This window comes from Schistocerca cancellata, chromosome 7 (assembly GCF_023864275.1).
Source record: "Schistocerca cancellata isolate TAMUIC-IGC-003103 chromosome 7, iqSchCanc2.1, whole genome shotgun sequence".
In the NCBI taxonomy this organism is placed as follows: Eukaryota; Metazoa; Arthropoda; class Insecta; order Orthoptera; family Acrididae; genus Schistocerca; species Schistocerca cancellata.
In genome coordinates, this window is record NC_064632.1 from 246,835,821 (window position 1) to 246,854,069 (window position 18,249).

At 44.0% G+C, this 18,249-nt stretch overlaps 1 protein-coding gene and 1 non-coding gene across 2 annotated transcripts in view; both read right to left on the reverse strand.

The window, feature by feature from the left end:
• The window catches only part of LOC126092398 (sodium-dependent noradrenaline transporter-like), a 456,764-nt gene that overhangs the window by 140,610 nt on the left and 297,905 nt on the right, over positions 1-18,249 (reverse strand). Inside the window, exon 6 of the mRNA XM_049907971.1 lies at positions 6,066-6,169. Coding sequence (XP_049763928.1) covers positions 6,066-6,169 — 104 coding nt within the window. The remainder of the gene's footprint in view (positions 1-6,065; positions 6,170-18,249) is intronic.
• Trnaa-cgc (transfer RNA alanine (anticodon CGC)) lies at positions 4,586-4,657 on the reverse strand. The gene has a single exon. It is a non-coding gene; the product is annotated as a tRNA-Ala (tRNA).

Genomic DNA, 18,249 nt, shown 5'->3' on the forward strand with positions numbered 1-18,249 from the left:
TTCAATCGACTGCACGAGAGGTAGTCTCAGAGTTTAAATTATCACCTCTAAAAATGAAGTTGTGTAATTATTTGTTTATTTATTTGCAAATACTTGTCTACCGCCATACAACACATTGAAATCCTTTTGCCATAGTACTACAGTACACCGCTACAGGCCAAAACAACATGGTGCGGCACATCGATAAAGGGCGTACCGTGCGGTAGGTAATTCGTTTTCTGCGTTCTAGAGGAACAATACATTAATAACCGATACTGAACTGGCACAAGCGTACAGCAACAGTGCACCATATACACTCCTGGAAATTGAAATAAGAACACCGTGAATTCATTGTCCCAGGAAGGGGAAACTTTATTGACACATTCCTGGGGTCAGATACATCACATTATCACACTGACAGAACCACAGGCACATAGACACAGGCAACAGAGCATGCACAATGTCGGCACTAGTACAGTGTATATCCACCTTTCGCAGCAATGCAGGCTGCTATTCTCCCATGGAGACGATCGTAGAGATGCTGGATGTAGTCCTGTGGAACGGCTTGCCATGCCATTTCCACCTGGCGCCTCAGTTGGACCAGCGTTCGTGCTGGACGTGCAGACCGCGTGAGACGACGCTTCATCCAGTCCCAAACATGCTCAATGGGGGACAGATCCGGAGATCTTGCTGGCCAGGGTAGTTGACTTACACCTTCTAGAGCACGTTGGGTGGCACGGGATACATGCGGACGTGCATTGTCCTGTTGGAACAGCAAGTTCCCTTGCCGGTCTAGGAATGGTAGAACGATGGGTTCGATGACGGTTTGGATGTACCGTGCACTATTCAGTGTCCCTTCGACGATCACCAGTGGTGTACGGCCAGTGTAGGAGATCGCTCCCCACACGATGATGCCGGGTGTTGCCCCTTTGTGCCTCGGTCGTATGCAGTCCTGATTGTGGCGCTCACCTGCACGGCGCCAAACACGCATACGACCATCATTGGCACCAAGGCAGAAGCGACTCTCATCGCTGAAGACGACACGTCTCCATTCGTCCCTCCATTCACGCCTGTCGCGACACCACTGGAGGCGGGCTGCACGATGTTGGGGCGTGAGCGGAAGACGGCCTAACGGTGTGCGGGACCGTAGCCCAGCTTCATGGAGACGGTTGCGAATGGTCCTCGCCGATACCCCAGGAGCAACAGTGTCCCTAATTTGCTGGGAAGTGGCGGTGCGGTCCCCTACGGCACTGCGTAGGATCCTACGGTCTTGGCGTGCATCCGTGCGTCGCTGCGGTCCGGTCCCAGGTCGACGGGCACGTGCAACTTTGCCGACCACTGGCGACAACATCGATGTACTGTGGAGACCTCACGCCCCACGTGTTGAGCAATTCGGCGGTACGTCCACCCGGCCTCCCGCATGCCCACTATACGCCCTCGCTCAAAGTCCGTCAACTGCACATACGGTTCACGTCCACGCTGTCGCGGCATGCTACCAGTGTTAAAGACTGCGATGGAGCTCCGTATGCCACGGCAAACTGGCTGACACTGACGGCGGCGGTGCACAAATGCTGCGCAGCTAGCGCCATTCGACGGCCAACACCGCGGTTCCTGGTGTGTCCGCTGTGCCGTGCGTGTGATCATTGCTTGTACAGCCCTCTCGCAGTGTCCGGAGCAAGTATGGTGGGTCTGACACACCGGTGTCAATGTGTTCTTTTTTCCATTTCCAGGAGTGTATGACACAGTAGTTACGTGTTGCAGACGCTTCCAGTGTCTTGAAACCAGTCTGAATGGACAGTAGGACAGTAGGAAAGCGAAAATCAATCGTGGATGAGTTTTCAACATCTCACTCTCATCCAAAAAACCCGCCGAAGTGAGGCAGCAGCGAAAATGTTACAGCCAAACCAGAAAAAAATTTTAAACTCCTAATCACCGTGGACGAGTTCAGGGTGTGTCTCCACCACCCTGACACAAAGCAGTAAAACAAACATATGGACTCGCCCTACCACCGAAAAAGAAGGCGCATCCACCATCAGGCGCGATGATGCTGTTTTTTGGGACTGCCACGGTGTGGTGCTAACGGCTTATGCTCGGAAGGACAGAACGTTACAGGAGCATACTACTGAAATGCCCTGACGAGGTTACGGGTAGCTGTCAAGGCGCTGTGTCTACTCCATGACAAGGCCTCTACACAGACATTTCAGAGCTGCTAGATTTGTCGGGAGTCCCCACACCTGCTCGTTACCCCAGACTTTAATACCCTAGGTTTTTGGTTATGGGGAATTGATCCATGCCATACCAGTCAATCATGTGCAGACACTACAGGGCCACATCTTCAATGCATGTGCCAGCAGGTACAACAACAACAACAACAACCGGTTATTCTTCAAAGGGTGTATCATTCCTTATGGTGGAGGGCAGAGGGGTGGTGCATTGTCATGAACGGGCGCTAAGTTTAACACCTCCTGTAAACACTTCTTTATGGCAGAAAGTACGTATTTTTGGTTTCTGGACCCATGTTTATTGGATTTATCTCAGAAACTGTGCATTTCCGGAGTCATGCCTACTGGACTTATCTCCGAGAATATGCATTTCCGGATCTATGTTTACTGGACGTAGCCTAAGAGCCCATGCCCTCTATGCTGAAAAATATCCAGAGCGCAGAGTGGCCTCTGATAAACTGTTTGGCAGACTTTTCCAGCGTCAGTCACAGTCACTAAAACAATACATTTTTTAAAAGGTTATATAACTAGTTTCGTCGCACTCATTCGTAATTTTCAAATTTAATTACAATCCTGGAAAACTGCATTAATAATTGCAACCACACTTCTTTCGTAATATTTGAAAATAGCATGGTTGGAATTGGTAATGCAGTTTCGCAGATTCGTCATTAGATTTGAAAATGACGACTCAGTGCATCGAAACTAGTTATGTAACCTTTTAAAAATTATTTTAGTGCCTGTGGCTTGAGGTCCGTTTTTGGTGTCACATAAACGCTATATACACATATAGTGAGGTCCACTTAACCATTTCAGCGCAAATATCTCTGGGACAACAACAGATGTGGAAAAAGGACTTTCATATATATGAATGTAAGGCAACGGCTCACGAAAGTAAATACGCAAGGCATTCTAAAACGTAAGGAAATATTATTTCCAACACAAACTTTTTTTTTTTTTCTAGGGACACGCCACGTTGTTTCTTACACAATCGATAACATGAAAAGTCACAAAAAGAATATCGTTGGTTGCATTGCAATACGTCAGTTTCATCCCGAGAAATTGCAAAGTGAAGTTGACACTTGAAATAAACGAAACGCGCCGCTCTTGCACATCCCGAGATGCAAGTGTGAACCCTCTGTTGCTCGTAATAGCCCTGTGATTGACATACTACGATGCAACAAACGCTGTATTATTGCTGTTTAGACTATTATTAAGGAGATTGGACACAATGCAGATGTCCAGTCACACACAATGAAAAATAAGGAATAGATCTGCTCGTTCGTGCTTTACTGGTCTTCACTGTAGTACTGGAATCGACAGAACGGTGACGAGAAACCGAATAACACCGTCCAGGGTAAACATAATTAATGGCTGACCAAGGATCCAACCAGGATGATGATGATGTTTGGTTTGCGGGGAGCTCAACTGCGCGGTTATCAGCGCCCATACAAATTCCCAACCTTTTCTCAGTCAAATCTCGCCACCTCCACGAATGCAACTCACGCCATTCTTTTTGTGATTTTTCATGCTACTGATCGTATAAGAAAAAATATAGGGTGTCTATTAAAAAAAAAAACCGAAAGTCTGAGTTGACAATAATATTTGCTTACGTTCAGAATGTCTCATAGTGTTTACGTTAATGAGCCCCTGCCTTACATTCATAGCCTTGGAAGTCGCTTTTCAGTATCAATTGTTGTTCCAGAGATATTTCCGTTGGAAGTTTTAAGTGGACCACAACACATCACCACGCTTCATCGCCATAGCTTGATGTTTTCCAGATTATAGTTAATTTATGACTACTCCTTGACATTAATGCATTTTACTATCGACGGTATTTTCAATGATGATAGATTTTTTTTGGACGCCACAGTAAGAACCATTTCATACAGACTTTTGTATGATTATTATCAGTTTATCGAAAATTGTGGTGAGTAAAGGTTTATCTCATCAGCAGCTCTGATTAAGTCTTAAATACGACTTTATTCAAATGTTTTTGAGATGTGCTACACCACATGCAAACAAATTATTTTTGTGTCATTCTCTGACTGTTCAAATCCGTGACGAAACGAGCAGGTATTGTTTCAGTCTTTCCTATCTGATCCGTTAATCCAATTTGGTTTACTAAACTGACAGTGATTAATCGTGACAATATCTTGACAAGCTCAGCAGACATCACGCACCGGAATCAGAGGAAAATTTCATTATAAGGTTAGGTTAGGTTAGGTTAGTGTTTAACGTCCCGTCGACAACGAGGTCATTAGAGACGGAGCGCAAGCTCGGGTTAGGGAAGGATTGGGAAGGAAATCGTCCGTGCCCTTTCAAAGGAACCATCCCGGCATTTGCCTGAAACGATTTAGGGAAATCACGGAAAACCTAAATCAGGATGGCTGGAGACGGGATTGAACCGTCGTCCTCCCGAATGCGAGTCCAGTGTGCTACCACTGCGCCACCTAGCTCGGTTTCATTATAAGGATAAACAATAATAATGTCGTGTGACTAGGGCCTCCCGTCGGGTAGACCGTTCGCCTGGTGCAAGTCTTTCGATTTGACGCCACTTCGGCGACTTGCGCGTTGATGGGTATGAAATGATGATGATTAGGACAACACACCACCCAGTCCCTGAGCGGAGAAAATCTCCGACCCAGCCGGGAATCGAACCCGGACCCTTAGGATAAAGGTGCGGACATAAGGATAAATAATACACACCCTATTAACATTTCTCATCCTAATCCGTTTTCTGATATCGATTTGCAAAAATTTATTTAGAGATCTCATATTTAAAGTTAAAGCAATTACAGTCCTCGGTCGCAAAAATTAAGTCTTTTGACATGGTTTGGGACTTCTATGAGTGCCTTCATCAGAAATTAAACATTCAAATTGGCCAGTAACATAAGAACAAAATTATGGGACTACTGACTAACAGTACAAGAAAGAAACAGTACTTAGATGTCACATATAAAATAAATATCAAGCGATAAAGCACCAGACACATTTTTTTTTTAAAAAAGAATACATGGAAGGCGAGCCACTATGGGTTGCTCATACATGTCAAGCCACAGGTAGCAACAGACTAAGGCACCAGTGTGAGCAACTGCGGGCAGGTGAACATTACACCAAGAGTGCCATCTAGTAGCCGCAAATATAAGTAGGCTACTTAACATTTAAAATGTAGGCAGATGAATGTTAAGATGAACATTATTTAGTACATGAAGTAACAGGCAATATTTTATATGACAGCAACAGACATGGTAACTTTTTGTCTACGTAAAAGCTTAGAATTACTGTATTAAGACTGAAAACTGATTAACAGTACAAAAAAAGACACAGTGCTTACATGTCACGTATTTATTTTATACGTGACATGTAAGTACTGTTTCTTTCTTGTACTGTTAGTCAGTATTTACATTTTTTTGTATAAAATTTTTTTCCTTAATTTTGTACTTACGTTATAGGCCAATTTGAATGTTTAATTTCTGATGAAGGGACTCATAGAAGTCCCGAAACCAGGTCAAAAGACTTAATTTTTGCGACCGAGGGTTGTAATTGCTTCAACTTAATTTGTAAATGGTCGCTGACCACGCAGCCATGTTAAAAACTTTAAGATCCCACATTTACTTTTAGTAAATCACTTGCAACAGAATATAAAGAACTTATCTTCACCGATTCACAATGGTGAATGTGGAAGTATACAGTATTTCTGCCACGGTTTACAGAAACAGGAGAACAGCAGTATCGCAGTATACGGTTTCGATGCGAAACGTGTATCTACAGCTAAATCATTACAACTCTGCGACACTGGCCGTTTATCAGACTACTTTTTTTTTTTTTTTTTTTTTTACTACTTAAGGTAGTAGTATTGCTTACCTGAAACAGTTATTGTGGAATGTGTTGTAACTGGCGTATGAGAGATGCACGCCGAAGCCCGCTCCGACGGAGTAAAAGATCTGGACAGCAGCGTCCACCCACACCTGCATCACCGAATCAAACATTAGTCTACGAAAGGCTACAGCTACTTTTAAATGCGGTTATGCATTATGAAAATCCTGAAATCTACATGTTTTCATTAGGAATTATGGCTTCAAAAAATGGCTCTGAGCACTATAGGACTTAACATCTATGGTCATCAGTCCCCTAGAACTTAGAAATACTTAAACCTAACTAATCTAAGGACAGCACACAACACCCAGTCATCACGAGGCAGAGAAAATCCCTGACCCCGCCGGGAATAGAACCCGGGAACCCGGGCGCGGGAAGCGAGAACGCTACCGCACGACCACGATATGCGGACCATTAGGAATTAATAAAATGTAAGTCGTTTGCCATTGTTGTTGTGGTCTTCAGTCCTGAGACTGGTTTGATGCAGCTCTCCATGCTACTCTATCCTGTGCAAGCTTCTTCATCTCCCAGTACCTACTGCAGCCTAAATCCTTCTGAATCTGCTTAGTGTATTCATCTCTTGGTCTCCCTCTACGATTTTTACCCTCCACGCTGCCCTCCAATACTAAATTGGTGATCCCTCGATGCCTCAGAACATGTCCCACCAACCGGTCCCTTCTTCTAGTCAAGTTCTGCCACAAGCTCCTCTTCTCCCCAATTCTATTCAATACCTCCTCATTAGTTATGTGATCTACCCATCTAATCTTCAGCATTCTTCTGTAGCACCACATTTCGAAAGCTTTTATACTCTTCTTGTCTAAACTATTTATCGTCTATGTTTCCTTCCATACATGGCTACACTCCATACAAATACTTTCAGAAACGACTTCCTGACACTTAAATCAATACTCGATGTTAACAAACTTCTGTTCTTCAGAAACGCTTTCCTTGCCATTGCCAGTCTACATTTTATATCCTCTCTACTTCGACCATCATCAGTTATTTTGCTCCCCGAATAGCAAAACTCCTTTACTACTTTAAGTGTCTCATTTCCTAATATAATTCCCGCAGCATCACCCGACTTAATTCGACAACATTCCATTATCGTCGTTTCGTTTGCCATAACCAAATACAAAAATTTTCTAGATGACATTTATTTTACTATTTTGTAGAACGTATACTGCTATGGACATTTTGTGACAAGCTAGAACAGTAGACAATACCAGGATTCAACACGGATTTCCAGCCTTTGGTAAGCAATGAGCAACCAACTGCGTCATCCAGTGCCATTCATGGGCCTTTTCCAAGCTCTGCTTTCAGCTCCAGACATTCGACTAAATGGTGTCTTCTCTGGAACGCGTGTTATTATTAGTTACAGTGATACAGCTGATAGAACGTAACTGAAACCAATACTCATGGAAGGTGTTAAACAAAGACAAATATTTAAGTTCAAAGCTGGTTCTCATGAATTCCATCTCATACCGCAATGCACTTTCGAACTCTCGTGACAACCCCACGTTCAGCATTTGTGAGGTCGTCTTAGTGTTAGAGTTCCGCAGCTCAATCGCTGAAAAATGAGCCAAAAAGGGTCACTTTTTCCGTCCGTCTGTCTGTCTGTCTGTCCGACTACTAAAAACTCTTTTTCTCAGGCGACCGTCACCGCGTACGGAAATCAGCGGCCCATTATTTACGCGAATTACCTCTGACCTGTGTGTAGGCCTGTAATGCCATATACCTGCATAAACCTATCAAAAACTATCTGATCCCTGATAACGCAGAATCAGTGATGTATTTCGTTCCAAAGACGAACAAACAAGCTATTGAGCAGGTGGCGTAATGTTTGGGCTCATCAGCGTATGATATATTAGACGATGAGTAAAAACAACGTCCTAGATGCACAGTATGTACCAAGATGACAGAAGGCTAACGCGAGTTGTAGCTTTGAATCGACTACTGGCTATCGCAAACGCTAGCGATGGGACGACTGCGTTATGAAGCAGCCGGCAGCCTCTCGAGTTTACCGAAGGCCGCTGCCGGATATGCGCTAACTGTCAAAAGTCTACGTAGCGTTACGCGTTTGTTCATCTTTAATGGTTCCCACATGATTTTTCATGAGAGAAGTACACAGCTGACGTGTAGGCCTAAGACAGTCCAACTGTAGGTCTTAGTATGTCTACCTACTCGTACAGGTATCGTGTGAGTCGCAAGGCGATCGGGTTTATAAGTGATTGGCCGTGCATGGAGTTATTGTCTGGGGTGAACAGATTTTTTCTATAGCAAGCTAACGGGTGCGGTAAGTCAGATTTTTGAGAAGAGATAACCGTGGATTGACGTAGCTGCGAGAGTCGTTCCCCCCCGCACCCCTCCCCCTTTCCTCCCCTCCAGCCCAATGCCAGGTTCTTATGAATGGTCATAGTAGCTGTTAAGCCACTGAGTTGGAGAAAAACTGGCAAGGGTGATTTTTCCTAGATTTTTAGTGCTGCAGGCGATAACAGTGAATTGTGGTAAATTTAGGCTGTGGAAGGCACAGCTGGAGCGAAGTGTTCACGCGATTACAGTTATTGAATTTTGTGGTTATATCGGAGGCAAGGAATATAGAATAAAAAAGGTATGCCAGATTGGCTTAGTGCGCTCTCATTGGTCAGCGACTTGTTACGTCACCCGGCAGCCAGACGGCAGCAGTCTCCGTTTGTAGAATATGAGTGATTGCAAAATAATTGTTTTCACGTCTCTTCTCTTCTCATATAACCTAAAGTTTCACAGGGTTGAACACACTTCATGTTAATATTATATACAAGGTTTCCGAAAGAAATGCGTTAAATATTAGTAGTAATGATGATACACTCCTGGAAATTGAAATAAGAACACCGTGAATTCATTGTCCCAGGAAGGGGAAACTTTATTGACACATTCCTGGGGTCAGATACATCACATGATCACACTGACAGAACCACAGGCACATAGACACAGGCAACAGAGCATGCACAATGTCGCACTAGTACAGTGTATATCCACCTTTCGCAGCAATGCAGGCTGCTATTCTCCCATGGAGACGATCGTAGAGATGCTGGATGTAGTCCTGTGGAACGGCTTGCCATGCCATTTCCACCTGGCGCCTCAGTTGGACCAGCGTTCGTGCTGGACGTGCAGACCGCGTGAGACGACGCTTCATCCAGTCCCAAACATGCTCAATGGGGGACAGATCCGGAGATCTTGCTGGCCAGGGTAGTTGACTTACACCTTCTAGAGCACGTTGGGTGGCACGGGATACATGCGGACGTGCATTGTCCTGTTGGAACAGCAAGTTCCCTTGCCGGTCTAGGAATGGTAGAACGATGGGTTCGATGACGGTTTGGATGTACCGTGCACTATTCAGTGTCCCCTCGACGATCACCAGTGGTGTACGGCCAGTGTAGGAGATCGCTCCCCACACCATGATGCCGGGTGTTGGCCCTGTGTGCCTCGGTCGTATGCAGTCCTGATTGTGGCGCTCACCTGCACGGCGCCAAACACGCATACGACCATCATTGGCACCAAGGCAGAAGCGACTCTCATCGCTGAAGACGACACGTCTCCATTCGTCCCTCCATTCACGCCTGTCGCGACACCACTGGAGGCGGGCTGCACGATGTTGGGGCGTGAGCGGAAGACGGCCTAACGGTGCGCGGGACCGTAGCCCAGCTTCATGGAGACGGTTGCGAATGGTCCTCGCCGATACCCCAGGAGCAACAGTGTCCCTAATTTGCTGGGAAGTGGCGGTGCGGTCCCCTACGGCACTGCGTAGGATCCTACGGTCTTGGCGTGCATCCGTGCGTCGCTGCGGTCCGGTCCCAGGTCGACGGGCACGTGCACCTTCCGCCGTCCACTGGCGACAACATCGATGTACTGTGGAGACCTCACGCCCCACGTGTTGAGCAATTCGGCGGTACGTCCACCCGGCCTCCCGCATGCCCACTATACGCCCTCGCTCAAAGTCCGTCAACTGCACATACGGTTCACGTCCACGCTGTCGCGGCATGCTACCAGTGTTAAAGACTGCGATGGAGCTCCGTATGCCACGGCAAACTGGCTACACTGACGGCGGCGGTGCACAAATGCTGCGCAGCTAGCGCCATTCGACGGCCAACACCGCGGTTCCTGGTGTGTCCGCTGTGCCATGCGTGTGATCATTGCTTGTACAGCCCTCTCGCAGTGTCCGGAGCAAGTATGGTGGGTCTGACACACCGGTGTCAATGTGTTCTTTTTTCCATTTCCAGGAGTATATATCGCCACGCAAAACTAGTGGCCGATGTTCGCATCCGCATTCATGCTCGTGTTTTAGGCATTTGACGAAGGTAAATGTTTTACAATTGGGTTCTGCCTATTTTACACATGTTTTTGTAAGTAAAAAGATAGTAATCTTCGAACTTACCTTACAAAGCTGATGCAGAAGCTACGTCGAAGATGCTGAAGGCGACGCTGACCAGAGCTGATTCTTCCTTGCCGAATTCCGTTTCATTGCATCAATTTTGGCGCTTTTGTTTAAATGTCTAATCCATATAAAAGTTCTTGTTCTGACATATAATTGAACTATTCTGCTATTAAGTTCGGGAAATTTCGCACTTATATGATCTGCTAAGGTTGCCATCACTCTATTACAATGAGAGACATTTGATCCATGAAAAGCAGCAAATATAATTTCTAACTCACGTATTTTAGCAAACCAGTCAGTAGAGGGAGAAATGAGGCCCTGTTTTGAAATAATAGTAATCCAGTCTTGCTTCAGACTTAATTCTGTATCAACAACACACTGCCCTGCTGTATTTCCCAAAGAACTGTCAACGGTTTTGCACTTGAATGCTATATATCCTGCTAGATATTTTAAAGCATCATCATTCACGTCTTCACTGGTACACACTGAATCACTGAGATCGAAATCTAAGAGCAAGTTTTCGTCATCTGTAGCGACGTCAAATGATTTATCAGTAACTCAGATACATAAATCACTCGAGAGAAAGATTTTTCCTCAGTTTCATCAGCTGGTGTCGGGTAGTTTTCAGAAGCAGAATTCTCATTTCTGTCCTCTGAAGTCGAAGCACCGGAAGACAAAGGTATTTCACTTGAACTTCCAGTCAGTATCAATAAACGAATTCTGTTTTTCATCTCGAAAAGTGTGGGATTGTTGTGAAAGACACCAAGGCCACGGATTCTGGAAGAGAAATTTTCCAGACAATCTTGATTAAGTCTGGCTGTCAATATATAAGTAGCTCCGGAATCTTTCATGTCATTGTAAAGTCCAAAAAGTGAATTTATTGATATAATGAATCCCTTCTGAAACGGGAGAAGACTGTTTCTTTTTCCTATTCGCATATTAGAACACATTTCAAGAAGTCTTTTTAGAGAGTTTTCCTGACTTCTGATATTAAGCCCGTAACCACTTCTAATGGGAGCTTTCTCATCTTGAGGGTATCTCGAATTCAGCGCATCGAAAACATCGTTCACGAGCTCAATGAAGCTTCCTTCGCTGTCTTTATGCAGAACATACCTCACAGCTTGGGCAGTGCGCCGTGAAAATATCTGTGCAGTCCTTCGGACATTCTGACGATCACGTCCATTAACGTTAAGATGAACCTCCGATATGTGGTGACTGATCGAAAGATCACCTTTCTGATGTCGAAGAAGATCTTCTATAACCATTTTTGTAATCACTACCATCAGGCAAAGTGATTCCGTCATCAAGAAAATGATTTCTTAATAATTTAAGCAAATGTGGAACATCAAAAATAACCCAGACTTTTCTGCTATGATCAACAGGGTTTGAAAAGAATGTCTTGGATGTAGACACACCAAGTTGCTTCCACACATTCATATTTTTTGGTTCCATGTCACACGTAACAGCTACGATACGGAATCCTGTTGTTTCAACTTCTTTTATGACATTCTGCAACAAATCACTAGACATTGCAACATCAGAGTCATAATACACTGGCTGCTTCCACTGTGAAATCAAGCTGCGAACCATGACGACTTGGACATTGTTGTGTGGTCCGAGTACTGCATCGTCGGACGAATCGTAAGTCACACGACCGCCAATGCTCATCTCGTCGAAGCTTAGGACACCAATCGCCTCTAATGGTGTGAACATTTCTGACCTACCTTTAATTAATTCCAAAAATGGTTTCAAAATACCTGGTCGGCACTTGAACTCTTTCGTCCGTGTCTGGAGTGTTGACCTACAGGGAAAAGGATAATTCTTCCTCCTCAGATAGGCATATGCTTTAGGAGACAAAGCTCTCAATGTGAGAGCATTTGCAATGTCCTCTGATCACCACTTTGCTTGCTTCCTCTTCTTTAACAGGCAACGAATTTGTCCTGGTGTGAAACACTGAGAAAGTGTACTTCTCACCTCCGAGCATACACATTTGTGCTTCTTAGTGTGAGACACATTACGTTTTATAGATGTAGCTTGCTTTATAACTTCTTTCGTTGACTTAATTCTTTGTTCCAGTCGAACATTCTTAATCTTCAAACTAACCATTTCTTTCTTCAGTGCTTGAATTTCATGGTCTTTAAGTGTAATTAGCGGATCAGTAAAAACGTCTGTGTTGCTGGATTTGTCCAGCTTACTTTTCTTTGAAGATAAAGTTTTCAATGTCACAGCGACGTTCTCTCTCTGTTAGAACACTACCGGTAACATTCGCGGTGCTGGGACCTGGAACTTCGAATATATTTCCGTGCCAGTTTGGTATTTTTAGAGACGGAACAGCATTATCCTGTAGCAGTTTCCGTGTAGGTAGACCTAACAATTCATTCTGCAAGTGTCGTTTGTAATCGCTTTCACAAAAATGTTCAGTACAAACTCTTACATTATTAACATTAATTTTGTCCTCTCGTTTACAACGAGCAATCCATTTACGCTACAGTTCAACATTTTTTGGAAAACGATGATAAATTACGCCTTCAGTCTTACGTCCACTATTACTACATTCAGCAACTGCACAATACGACTTATTTGTAGATGTAATTCCAAGAACGAAGCTACAAGACTCACGGAACAATTCCTTTCCAACTGAACACTCGGCAGGACAAGAATTACACACAAACTAACGTGTAACACGAACTCACATGCACGCCTTCGATTGAAATACTGAGCGACACCGTTGTAAACAAACTGCAGTAGCTGCCAGGTGACGTCACAGCTCGAGATTCATCATGGCGGAGAAAAGAGTGGGAGGTCGCATTTGCTCTCCCGTGATCGGAGGTATCCGCTTTTTTGGTCCGCGACGTGTTGTTAGTGGCTTAGAACTCGTCCAGAGGTGACTGTTGTTTGCTGGTCCGTCAGTGGTGTGTCTGAAGTGCATCGAGCGAGGTAACAATTTAGTGTGTTTTGGTGAATTTTGAGCCCTAACACATATGGCGGACGTAATTTGGCTTATTAGTTTGAATTGGCCCACAAACAGTTAGATAGGTCGTACCCTTAACCGGTGTTTAGTGCACAACGTAGTAAAGTGGGATCATTAACGAACCACACGTACTAAACTGAAGCTTGCAGAATGAAAAGTGACGATTGGTCTATTTTCAAATAGGGAGTTGTAGCGGGTGGCGTCACGCCAACACCAGAAGAGGCAGAGTTTTGCTCTGATTGTTAACTGAGAGGGTAAAAGAGGCGGTGGCATTTAGGAGTTCTATTTCTGTTCATTGTGTTATTACCTGTTTGTGGGGTATTAGTTTGTCGCTGGCAATCGATCACTTCCGTCGAGAAAATTGTACTGAAATACATTAAAAGGTTAAAATAAAATGATACTAATGTGTTCTGAATCATAGTTATTGTAGATAGTTGTGGCAGTTCCGAATTCATTTCCATAGAATTTGGATCAAATGTTCTGGGATGATGTAGATAAAGTCTGCTAGAAAGAGACTCAATATTTGTAGGATTTGCCTAAATTTGGTATACTAATCACAATCAGTAATTGAATTTGCTAAAAGATAAGGTTCTTATACAGTAATTTGCAACTGCCAAAGAAAGCAAAGTTAAGACTTTCACTTTGAACGTATAATAGCAATTACTGTTTGGTTGTAAATTAGGGTTTTAATGAAACTAAATGCGTAGTAGGAAATGTGGCTCGGTTAGTTAACATGAAAGATAGAGAAAAAGGTAATAGAAAGTGAACGAGATTAGTATTCTGAGAATTTGTTTTGAGTAAATAACAGTTGGTAACGAAGTTTAACAGTAATAACGCATTGTAGTTGTCATTCAAAACTCGTGTCGTCCTTGCTATACATTAGACCAACTTACAAACTATCTAAAGTTGTGATTACAACGTGGTGTTTAAACGGGAAAGGAATTAGGAAGCAAAAGATATTCACATTTATCTATTACGTTTAACTGCTTCCCAGAAAAGAAAAAAAGAAAGAGAGAGATTTACTGATAGTTCGTAGTTGTTGCTATACTTCATTACAGATGAGTAATGTCTCAGTTGCAACATTCAAAGTTATTGCTGCTTGACCCGAGGAATAATATCGCAGTGAACAAATGACAGTGATTTATTACGAGGCATAAGAAGAATTCTTCAAGGCATCGTTTTAGAATTATATTTCGCCTAAGCTAATGCGAGGTCAAGATTTTTACGAGTTAATTAGAATTTTTCAGGACACATATTAATTGCGAGAAGGATTTCTATATCAGGTGAGTTTCCAGTACGAGACATTAAGCTCTAATGTGTCTTGCTGAGTGATGTAAGATTCCGAGTTTCCGAAAATCTAAAAGATATTCATAGATATATATTACGTTTAACTACTTCTCAGGTAAGAAAAAAGAGAGAGATTTACTGGTAATTCATAGCTATTGCTATATCTAATTACAGATGAGTAATATAGTAATATCTCAGTAGCAACATTCAGATATACTGCTATTTGACACGAGGAATTTTATCGCAGTGAATAAATGATAGCGATTTATTACGATGCATTAGAAGAATTCTTAAAGGTATCATTCTAGGACTATACTTCCCCTAAGCTAATGCGAGGTTAAGATTTTTACGAGTTAATTAGAATTTTTCAGGACACACATTCAATGGGATTAGGATTTCTATGCCAGTTGAGTTTCCAGTAAGAGGCATTAAGCTCTAATATGTCTTGCTGAGTGAGTAATATGCTGAGTTTCCGAAAGTCTATGTCTTATTAAATGGTGCACAGAAATGGTACTTAGCCGTACTGTTTGTGAAGTTCAATAAAAAAATGTTTGTCGTTGTGTAGGCTGGTGTCGCACCTTGTTCCATTAATTCGACTTTGTATAATCATTAGGCTCAAAACACCCCCGGATATATCTGAGACTAGTTTTGCGTTACAAATAAATAACATCTACTTCAGTACAAACACTGTACGTTTAATCATTGCTGCTGTGACGGACGGCAAGGGTATTTGGGTGTTGGCGCAGCAGGAAGTCCAATAGAAGGCACTGTGACGTTAGTACAGTGACTCACTCTGTTTTTGCTACACAAAAGTAAAGAGTACTTAGGTTAACACGCCGCCACAATACGACGTCTGCTGAGATAGTTGGGTTGTTTGGGGGAAGAGACCAAACAGCGAGGTCATCGGCCTCATCGGATTAGGGAAGGATGGGGAAGGAAGTCGGCCGTGCCCTTTCATCAAAGGAACCATCCCGGCGTTCGCCTGGAGCGATTTAGGGAAATCACGGAAAACCTAAATCAGGATGCCCGGACGCAGGATTGAACCGTCGTCCTCCCGAACGCTGCGATAGAACATGCTTGGGACCAGCTCGGGTGTTAGATCCGTCCGAGTGTCAATACCCAGGATATCAACGACCAATTACAACTGTTGTGGGCCAGCTAGTCTCACGAGAGGATACAAGGGCTTTTATGTTGCCCTTACTTACCGAATCAATGCGTGCATCCTTGCTGGAAGGGGTACAACATTATACTAACAAGCGGGCTCATAGTGCCAAGTTCTTTGTGAATTTGGTTTGAATTTGTAGTTACTGAAAAAACATCACATACCCTCTCAATCCGTCAAGTTTCATTTCGTTTCCTTCTCTCCTTCTGGATAGTTGACTTCTGTTGTCCTGCAGTGAATTAGGGGATGTGACAGACGCTACGAGCTATCGCCGGTGCCTGGTAAATGCAGAGGAATAACTGCTGCTGGGAAACCTTTCGGTCCGTAAGGTTGTGGACCACGAAAATCTTATGTTCCTAACGTTTTGTCCAGAATTATCTTCGGAGACGTTGCTCCTCCGTTTGAGCCTTGCCTCCGAAGATGTCCAGCGCAGTACCAGACGAAACATTAGGAACAGAAAGGTTTCATTGATCACGAACTTTATACCGCGATAGGTTTACCAACGGTAGTCACCCGGCCGTGAAAGCCATCTTCCTATCGTCAGAGGAGTGAGCTGAGATCACTGTCGATAGGCCTATGTAGAGCAGTTAATGTGGTATTCACACCCCCCCCCCCCCCATTTATTGAGTGACGCAGCTTCCCACTTAACAGGTGACCAAGGCTGACCAGAGGGAAGTAAGCGGCCGAATACGACGCAGTTTGATAGATGCCTTGAGTCGAGCTACGCCGCGTGCTCGGACAGCGCATTTGCTTGCGAAAGCAAGGGATCCACCTGATAGTCCTCTCCTGCACACAATTTTAGCATGGAACAAAATATTTAACAACCTCTTGTTTGAATAAGACATTTGAGTTTACTTCGTTTGTACAACCAAGAGGAAGCAGAAATCCTGCATATAGCATTGTATTTTGAACGTAAAATTTCCGTTGCTGTTTGGAATATTATTGGAAAGGCGGTAGAAACTATATCTGCACAAGGTGAGGGAGTCAAGCGGGAAGATTAAAAAAAAGCACAAATTGAAGGTTTAAGCATTTTATTGACGTGACTCTAGTGTACGCGAGTGGAAATTAATAGTTTACCTAGAATTTTTGGAATATGGTATCACTTAGATGATGTCCTTGTTTTTGTACAAACTGTCGAAGTCCTATAGTTTTTTGCACTACCACCTCTTTTCCTTGTGTAGTGATACCAGTGGCCTCAAGGTATCTCACCCAAAGGTTGATAGCGCTGGAAGATGGCGTGGGAGCCTGTGGGGATAAACTCTCTACGGAAAGCGCGTTAACTCCAGCAATCCTATCCGAGTGTTTGCAGTATGACCACACAATATATACACATTTCACACCTGACCAGTGCTCCATCGGTACTAAAATCCCCAACACTGCAGCCAAGCATTCCTCAAATGTTGCTGTTTGACTACCTCGTCCTGCACTAATCTTTCTGCCAGTGTACAGGTGAGCCGGTAGAATGTGTGGAAAACAGATATTTTTAAAATTTTTATTCATCAGTCAGTGAAGTTTTCTTGTGGGCTGTGACAGGGCCTGAGCTAGTTGGCACTACATATCAGCCGGATATCAGATATCTCACGCCATGTGCACGTGATAGGAGAGGGAACTCCTCCCATAACGCTGACGAAGTAACGCTTCGCCTAAGCGTTACTGAAGCTGTAACGCGCCCAAGATAAGGATCAGTATAGCAAGCCAGCCAATCAAAGGCCGGGAATGGTCACGCGAGGCCCGGAACCGGGCTGAGGGAAGCGGTGGAATTTAGCCGTCAGCCTCTCATCACAGCCAGCTCTCGATCTCAACAGATCCCTCTTCCGAATCTCTCGAACTTGAGATGTCCACAAATTATACCAGTCGCCTCCATAGGGACGCTTGTATCCCTTAGGAGTAGGAAAAATCCTAACAAAGTGATCAGTTTCAATAGAAAACTTTTGCATTTGTCATTTACCTCTCCAATCACCCATAAATAGCCGTTCACCCATCCGCTCCTCACGAACTTCCTGTTGGTCAGCAAGTACGGTTCGCAGACCAGGTTCGTTGTAAAATACGAAGCACTGTAATTAAATTTTAGTAGGTGTTCTCAGTGTCGTTGCTGCATTCTCTTTTCGTCGAGAACGTTGAACACAACAAACCCATCACAAGACTTCGTGGTTATACATATAATCATATTTACACTGAAGAACCAAAGAAACTGGTACATCTTCCTAATATCGTGTAGGGCCCACTCCAGCACGCAGAAGTACCACAACACGACGTGTCATGGACTAGACTAATATCTTAAGTAGCGCTTGGGGGGATGAGGGGGGGGGGGGAGGGGGGAGGGGGGGGGGGAGACCGACTC